Source organism: Phycodurus eques, chromosome 11 (genome assembly GCF_024500275.1).
Source record: "Phycodurus eques isolate BA_2022a chromosome 11, UOR_Pequ_1.1, whole genome shotgun sequence".
NCBI classification, from domain to species: domain Eukaryota; kingdom Metazoa; phylum Chordata; class Actinopteri; order Syngnathiformes; family Syngnathidae; genus Phycodurus; species Phycodurus eques.
The window spans coordinates 13,513,070-13,522,488 of record NC_084535.1 but is presented as its reverse complement, the minus strand read 5'-3'; the positions used below and the strand labels follow the sequence as shown (position 1 = coordinate 13,522,488).

At 40.6% G+C, this 9,419-nt stretch overlaps 1 protein-coding gene across 1 annotated transcript; it reads right to left on the bottom strand.

Annotated features, from left to right (window-relative positions):
* Positions 1–235: 235 nt before the first annotated feature.
* Positions 236–3,819, bottom strand: npy4r (neuropeptide Y receptor Y4). The gene is made up of 2 exons (XM_061690843.1): positions 3,789–3,819; positions 236–1,583 (listed from the first exon to the last, which is right to left on the bottom strand). The coding sequence occupies exon 2, from the start codon at positions 1,508–1,510 to the stop codon at positions 236–238; it is 1,275 nt and encodes a 424-aa protein (XP_061546827.1). The 5' UTR covers positions 1,511–1,583; positions 3,789–3,819.
* Positions 3,820–9,419: the final 5,600 nt, after the last annotated feature.

Here is a 9,419-nt window from a genome sequence, read left to right as displayed (position 1 = left end):
TATATATATACCTTTTAATTAGCCCATTTTTGGAACAAAAACTAAAAAATTAATGCAACAAATATCACGACTATGTACGTATGTGCCTGCGGGCCATATTTGGCCTACCCCTGTGAAACATATACATGGCACTAAAAATTTAACACGAAAACCTGGAAAAATGTCTTGTGATCAGATGTTATGAAAAGAGTAGAAGTTCCATTAAAGGTTAAAAGGAGATGCTTGTCCATCTTGACTATGAAGCAGAGTTATTCCTGCAGGCGAGCGGCACCGAGGTACGAGACACGTCCATGTGCACGGTGGATATGGGGAAGCGCTCACACTCCTCCTCCAGAGGGCGGGAGCAGCAGTACTGGAGCACCTCCCTCACCTCCTGCCTGAAGTTGGAATTGAGAAAGCCGTAGATGATGGGGTTGATGCAGGTGGACGACATCGCCAGGAGGTGGCAGAGGGAGAAGAGCAGGTTGTGGTAGCACACGGGAAGCGCCTCCTGGTTCCAGTCGGACACAGCGTTGAAGATGGTGAGCGGCAGCCAGCAAAGGGCGAAGGCCGTGATCAGGGCCACCAGCATGATGTTGATGCGACGGCTGTGGGTCATGCGCTTGCTCTCCGGCGTCCTGGCGCGGTCCAGCATGTCTTTGCGGTGACGCAGACGTACGAACACTCGGATGTAACACAGCAGGACGAGAATCAAAGGGCCGCAGTACTGGAAAAGCAGCAGCCATGTGGTGTAGGTCAGCCGGTGATGCTGGGAGGGCCAGTGCTCCAGACAGGCCTCCATGTGCAAGGACGCGTAAAGGTTGTGAAAATGCAGTGGATTTTGAAGCGCGGACGAGTTAGCAAGCGAGAAGTGATGTGGGGGTGACGTTTCGTGATAAGGAGCAGGCTGGGGCAGGGTCATGTTGGCATAGGGCTCGCTCGTGAGCAGCTGAAAGGCCAGGAAAGGTGAAGACGTGAAGCAGGCCAGAATCCAGATGATGACGACGGCTGTGTAGGCCTGTGGAATACTGGGTTTCCAACCAGCCGGGTTAATGATGAGCTGGTGTCTCTCCAGAGCGATAAAAACCAGAGAGAGGACAGAGACGGTCACAGACATACATTGAATGAAGGGGACCAGGCGGCAGAGCAGTGACCCAAACACCCAGTGGTCCATGAGCGTGTATATGAGTGTGAAAGGGAGGCAGAAGACACACACCAAAATGTCAGAGAATGATAGATTACAGATGAAAATGCTGGTGACGTTGGCTTTCTCCCGGCGTCGAGTAATTATGCAAATAAGGCCGACATTGCCCACCAGGCCCAGCACCATTGTGATGGTGTACCACGCCACCAGAAACGCCGTCAGGATTGGAGACGTGTGACATTGTTCTTCATGGCTGAGACCTGACAGGTCTGAGAGCAGAGAATCATTTGAGCGACCAGCCTCCCATGGAGGCGGTCGTGAAGAGGACGTGTGGTTGAGGGAGGGCGCGGAAGGGGGGGGCTGGCTTGAGTCGCCACTGAAGGACATCTCACCAGCACTTAAGGGTCACCAACCCCCAGGATGAAGCCATCCATCTCAACCCTTAGCAGGTTATCGGCATCTGTGATGGAGGGGGAAGAACACAACATCACTCACAGGTCAAAAGATCTACTCAGGTTGGACAGCAAACGTGAACTGTTTACTTATTTTTGTCACGCTATTATCCATGCTACTATTCGTTTTGTCACAGAAAAAAAACATGATCCAACGTTAACAAAATTGCTTTGTGCATCAAATACTACAAAACAGAATTGGATGGAAATTGGTGGTCAAAAAACAAAAAAGGTTTTTGAGTATGCTTTTACTATGGTTCCGGAAAGGTTATTATTATTATTATTATTATTATTATTATTATTACTAATAATAATAATCTTAACATTTTTAAATTGAATAATAATAATAATAATTGTTTGTTTCTATGTGCCCTGCAATTGGCTGGCGACCTGATCGGGCTGTACCTCGCCTCCTGCCCCAAGGATAAATAGGACCAGAAAACAAATAATAATAATAATTTTTGATATTGATGACTCAACATATGTTATACAGTATATTATATAAATATCATTTTGTTGGATGCATACCTAAAGCTTTATTGCAATGATTTCATTGTATTTTGTGTTAAACCTGCATAAAGCAGGTTTATGTTGAATCTGACCTTTAAACAGCAGCTTCATGATCATTTGAATGGTCTGCTGGTTCATCATAAGGGGAAGAGCATCTCTTTCATCACCGTGATGACCTGAGATTGCCTTCTTTTATGGTCTGTAAAATGGAGTGGACCAGCCAAGGCACAACTCATAGCACCAGCGCTAACATTACGTTGTGTGCAATTCTACAGTGGTTCGAAAATGTTCTGTTATATGACAAATTCATCAGGGTTTAGTTACGTTTAATGGAATAATGAAGTTTAGAATTGCTGTAAAAATTCCCCCCTTATTGGCCAGGTGTTCAGGGGATACATATATTCATTCTGACTGTTCTACATGCAGTAATGCATTAAACCAGTGGTTCTTGATTTTTAAAAAAAAATTATTACACCGAATACCACGTGAAAAACAAATGGCTTTCCATGTACCACATCTTGATCAACATTCAAATACTGTAGCGTAGTAGGCCCAAGTATTCGAGACAGATGTTTTATTCCTCAAAAGTGTCTTTGATATTATTGTAAGTCACTGTAACATACACAATTAGAAGACTAACACTGCGCTTAAATATAGGAGGGAAATGGTACTTAATTATTAAGTCACTTAAAATGGATTGCACATTAAAGTTAAATAAAAATGGTATCAAAATAAAAGTTTTAAAATAAAAATTACCTAAAGATTAGGTGCAAGTGTTTTGCATTACAATAATACAATACAATAAAATAAAAGAATATATTTCTTTAAGAAAACACAAATGATAAGACGAAGGTTCCCCACCGCTGCCCTAAAAGGTGATTTTACATCTCTTTTGCATGTCATCATGTACAGTACACTTGTTAATCTAACTAGATAGCGTGTGACATGTGCAATTCCTCAGTCAGGCTGAATGTGCAAAGCATGATGTCAGTCAATGGAGCGTGTACACAATGCCAATAGAGACTTCTGCTTTCAAAGTACTACAAAATTGGACGTTTCAAAACAAAAGGGCATGACATTGTCAGGATCCTAAAAATGGATTGTCGCGCTCTATGTCTCCCCTGAAACCTTTGCTGTGTTAATCCTACATGGCACACACAATGAGCCTGTCATTTTGCGTTAAAGGCACATACAAGTTGCTCTCAGTCACTTCACAGCGCATCATTACTAACACACTGTGTCAGTGTGTAGAGCAAGCTGCAGGCGAGGTGGCAGAACATTGATGTGGCTACACGACTAACAAAAAAAAAAAAAAAAAAAAAAAAAAACTAGCCATTACAGAGCAGACGAAGTAAGTCTTAAAAGAAAAAAAGCTCTCATTATTTGGCAACCTTGGAAACTCTCTGCTTTAATAATGTGACACGCCTGGAAACACAGCCAAACCTGTATTGTACAGTATTTGAGAGCATTATGACTTGGCACAAGCTGTGTCCACCATATTCTTCCTTTCTCATTTCAAGCACAGTCATTAATCAGTGAGAAATTAGCCCACAATAATAGAAAATTAAATGAAGATAAATGATGATGAATTTCAGATGAGGATAAATGACCCCCCACTCATCCGCATACCCCACACACCCCCACTTTGTTCCACTGCTTAAAGAACCCATGTGTTGGGCGGCATACATTTTTAATCTATTTACATTTTAATTGAAACTGGCACCAGTGTGGTTCCCATGATGTCTCTCATCTCTTCACACCAACGGCCGCAATGTCAGACGTTCCTTCTCATGAAAGTTAGGAAGGTTAGTATTTTGTGACTGGAGTTTTTTTTGGTGACTACAGTCATGCATAGTTAGAGCAGTGATTTCCAACCAGGGAAATGATCCAATTTCACTTAATTTGTCTGAAAATTATTACATATGAAAAACAAATTTATATTCATTCGTCGATCTATGTCAGCTACATATAGAGGCAGGCAGAACAATTAAATGCTCTTCCACTATATGACAGAAGGTACAACAACTATGTACCTACCTGCTGCCATTCAGAATATTACCATAATCGTATAAAAATAGCCTATACATCCATCCATCCATTTTCCACACTGCTTATCCTCACTAGATTTGTGGGCGTACTGGCGCGTATCTCATCTGACTCTGGGCAAGAGGCAGGGTCTACCATCAACTGGTCGCCAGCCAATTGCAGGGTACATATAAACAAACAACCATTTGCACTCACATTCACACCTAATAGCCTATGAGGAAACAAAAGAGAGAGAGATTTCTATCGGCTCAGCTCAGACTAAGACAGAATCCGATGATAAAAATTAGTCAAATGATAAAATACCTAAATTGATAACATTACATCAAATAATAAAAGACCATTAAAAAAACTGACCATCCGTCAGTAAAGGTATTTAAAAAAATAATTATAACAATAAAATGAAATAAACAATACACCAACAGTTAGAAATTAATTGAATTCAGTTGCTTTTTCTTTATGACTGAGCCTTTTCAGTCCTAATCTATTTTTTGTGATTCTGCAATCACATGCAATACACCAAATATCACCAAAGTGGTGCCTGCGGGCACAAGGGAGCCCCCCAAGGACCCCGAGTAACCCGTGAGCCTGTTCTAAAAATTGCTTACTAGTTAGACGGTCTAAATTTTTCGAGTTGCTATCCCAACATGAAAAATACCACCACTTACCACGGAGCTTCATCTCACTTTTTTGTTGGCATTGTTTTTTTTAAAAAACACACTTGAATTGGTGTAAATTTGGAAATGATAATATATATATTTTTTTTAAAAGCTCCAAGGATGACCAAACTGTAACATTTGTGGGTGCACCGACAATGAGATCATTGCACAAATAATTTAAGCAAATGTGTCATTTCAGAAATGTGTATCAAACTGACAGCCCTTCGCATTAATCAGTACCCAAGAATTTGTTCTCAGTTTCAAAAAGGTCGGTGACCCCTAGCAGACCATAAAAAAATGATGAGGTAGATTACTACAGCTGGCTTTCAGATAAATCATTCAGTTACTGGTATTTTGTTCTGTTCTGTATGTACATTGTGCTCACAATCACCACATATCTCCCCCTCTTTCACTGCTCTGCTGCATGGCTTATCTATGAATTCATGTGCACACACATGTCCAACTCTTCCTCTCAGCATTTCCACATGCATGCTCAGCCACTGATGCTATTTACATTCTGTTATTCCCTATAACAGCAGCCGGCAAAGTATTTGACCCAAGATAACGATCCCAGGCTCATTATACACACCTGGGGTTAACTGTGTGTGTGTTACCATCCGTGCAATTACCTGCACCACACATTGCCATCCTATACGATCATCACAGTTTGTGCAACTTATTGCAAATACAATTAATTTCTGTAGAAAGTGGATGCTTATTCTTAAAAAGCTTGCAGCATTGTTAGGAAGAAACAGTCATCATTTTCACATGCATTATTTTTTAAACTCTAACTGCTTTAATAGAAAAAAAAAGATTATGTACAAGAAAAAAATAAGCATTACTGTATTATGTGTGTGTGTGTGTGGGGGGGGGGAATAAGCACTCACGTGGGAGATTTGATGCTCCAAGCATGTATGAATCCACAGACGAGAGTTGGAGAAGGAGCAGAGTATCCTGAGGAGCATAATGCATCAGTGAGAGGCAGAGCTGAGAAGACTTTGGCTATTATTGGGGTGATGGAGCCCTCCAGTTTGCCGAGACCCTCAGTGCACCGAGCTCTGCTGTCACACTGTGGTGATTTTATTCAATTGCATCCTGGAAATGACGCCTGTTGCAGAATTGGACAGCAATGGATGTTACCAGAAAGCAGCGAGCAGCATGTATGGGCACAGGGGCACCCAGAAATCATTAATTATTTACATTGAGGGGTCACTCAGGCAAGGGTTGTATTGTTGATACCGTAGGCATATATTTTGTCAGCACCAGACCTAATGATTTACAGCTATCTCATTCCTTACATCTCAAATCTACCTGAGCTTCAAAGATTACATTTTGCGCAGGAACAAGACAACAGCTTTTTAATATAGTTTTATATGGGATTGTCTAGTGCATTTTAAGGTACACAAAAGAAAGAAAAACCTATAAATACTACAAAAATGCAATAATTTAACAGAATACAATATATAAAAAACAATTAAAATACTGAATGCCACAAATACAGAATAGTGTGCTGTGGTGTATTGAACATTTTACATACAGTGGTAATGGTGTCTTGAGAAATGAGTGACTTGACTGAAGTTTTTCAAGATACGTGTCGTCATTCTGCCGATTTTTGGCTTGACTTGTGCAAACATGAGATATGAGTGCTGTATGGTGGCAGTTGTTTCAACTCACAATAAGCAGCAGTTTGGCAGATTGATTTAGTAAACAATTCTTCAAAAATGAGGCTTCAAGCTGTTTATTGTCACTCCCTGAAATTTTCTGTCAAGCTAAACATAAAACAAAGAGAATCACATGTTGTGTATGGAAAACAACTATTTAGCTTAGCCTTTATGTCCGCTACCTTAATGCTAACACATAATGGAAAATAGATGGACGGGCTAATGAATAGCATATATAATAGCATATATGTTATAACCCTTTAAATGTGTATTTGAACACAAACGGTGGAGCAACACATGCAGACAGATAAGATAAAAGTGCTCGTGAGCATATATTCTTTATCATCTGTGACAAACGACTAATATTACTGCTGAGGAGATCTGTATTACACTGCCCCAGGTACCCAAGGTACACATGCCAGAAGGCGCAACATAATGACCATTGAAATAAAGCAAAAAGTGTGACAAAAACAGTTTCATTCTTTACATTCTGTTTAATTATGTGCAACACTACAGAGTGCTATTTTTCTTCTCATTAAAATATTTTTGTGCGGGGGGCAGGAACGGATTCTCATTTTTATTCATTTCAATGGGAATTTGAAGGGGATTTGAGATATGTTACGATAGTGGTCACAGAACGGATTAACCTTGTATCTCAAGACACAAATGTAATTTGAATGATAAAAATACAATATACTGTATATACTACCACTACGAATACTAGAGCTACAGTATGTTTTAGTACAAGTGCAGGGGTGTTAACAGGTATTATATGAAGTAAAGATAAACTGTTAGTAATACTATGAATCTAAATGTGGCAGTTATATAAAGAGGATTGGATACTGTATTTTATACCATTCATATAATATGCACAATGGTCTTCAACGATATGGTTTGCTTACATAATTGACATATGCAAATATGTAACACATCTATCTTTGCACCCTTGGCTGTGACTCGTTTGTAGTTAATGCTAATTATGCAGGAAAATAAGTGTGTTTGTAATAGCTACAGTACATGTAATGTTATAAACACAAACTGAGCGCTAACATATCCATTGTGGGCTACACGAGGGAGAAATCGAGCTCTCAATCACAGGACACAAATAGCTACGCCGCTGCTGTATCACAAACCTAAGGGTGGTTGTCATGGCGACCCACCTTTAGGAGTGTTTTTCAAACAAAATATATTTGATCGACCTCAGCAGCGGCAAGACGAAGAAGAAAAATAAGGGGATAACAAACCCCAGCAGGCACTTAAACACTTGGAGGGAGGCCTGAGAGAATAGACGTCGGAATCTGTGGGCACCCACACCAAAACGTGTGGGAATCTCTTCCCACACGTTTGTTGTCACACTGTGTTCATGCACCTGTCTCAACACAGACCTTCTTACCATTGACAGGGAATGGGATGTTTTATTCATCAGTTAGTGAAGTGATCCACACACACAAATGTCAGTAAATTCAGCCAAGCATGCATCGTGGAGGAGCTCCTCTCTCTCTCTCTCTCTCTGCCGCCCTCACTTGGTTTCATCTGATCTTTTTCTCCAAACTGTACACTGCTACCGCTACACATGACTGCACCTTAAGAGACAAATTGAAGAAAATGAAACCAGTGTTAAGTAGTTCCGTAGCAACTGTGCTGTAAAACACTGATGGTACACTTTTTTTTTGTAATTGGGAGAAATTAGAATAATCTCTGTCATTGCCATGGCAACAAGGCATCATCTGCTAAGGCAGTTTAAATTTCAGCTGTCAGGCAAGCACACCTGTCGTGTGGTGTTAGCACTAGTGTTGATGCTAACATGTATGTTTACAGATGTGTCCATCTCTTGTACAAACTTTGCTGCACATTTAATTTCTATATTAAAATACAGTCGGTATAAAAGGTCTACACGCCCCTAAGACCAAGATGAATCACTTCAAAACTTTTTCCGCCACAACATGATCTATATATCTTTTTAAGTGGGGAAATAAAAACAAACAACTGAGATACATGTATGTGATTGCGCAAGTGTGCACACCCTCTTATAACCGGGGATGCGGCTGTGTTCAGAATTAACCGATCACATTCAAAGTAACTCATGTTAAATTGGTGTATACCTGCTACCAAGTGCCTCTGATCAACCCCAAATAAATGTCAGCAGTTCTAGTGGGCTTTTCCTGACTATCTTACAGCACAAGTCACGGTCCGCAGAGAGCCGACACAGCAGCAGAGAACTCATTGTGTAATTGGTGTAAAGGTATCAGTCAGGAAAAGTGGACAAAAGAATTTCCAAGCTATACAATAAAACTATACTGTGGAACACAGTGAAGGCAGTCATCATCAAGTGGAGAAAATATGGCACAACAGTGACATTACCAAGAACTGGATGTCCCTCCAAAATTGATGAAAAGATGAGAACAAAACTGGTCAGGCAGGCTGACCAGTACATGTGACAACAATCTCTTGTCTTCTTCATATGTTTGGGCTACGGGGGAGGGTGGCAAGGCGGAAAACGTATCTTGAAAAGAAAATTCAATCTTGGTGACATTTTGCACAAACACTTGAAACCTCCCAAACTAATGCGGGTAAATGTGTTGTGTTCCGACGATGCAAAGGTTGAACTACAGTGACGCATGGTGGTGGCAACATTGATGCTTTGGTGCTGTTTATCCTCAGATGGACCTGGGGTCTTAGTCAAGGTGGTGGGAATCGAGAACATTTCGAAATAGCAGTTACTGTTAGCACAAAACTTTCAGGCTTCTGATAGAAATAAAAAAGAAAATGTTAGCTGAATATCTGAACTTTATTTGGGGGCAATCAGACGCACTTTAAATGGTGCCAGGGGTGTGCTGATTCTAATTTAACATGAGTTTGAATGTGATTGGTTAATTCTGAACACTGCCACATCCCCAGACATAGGAGGGTAAGCGCAGTTGTGCAACTACATAATAGCAGTTGTTTAATTTTACTATGCCTTTTTAACAAC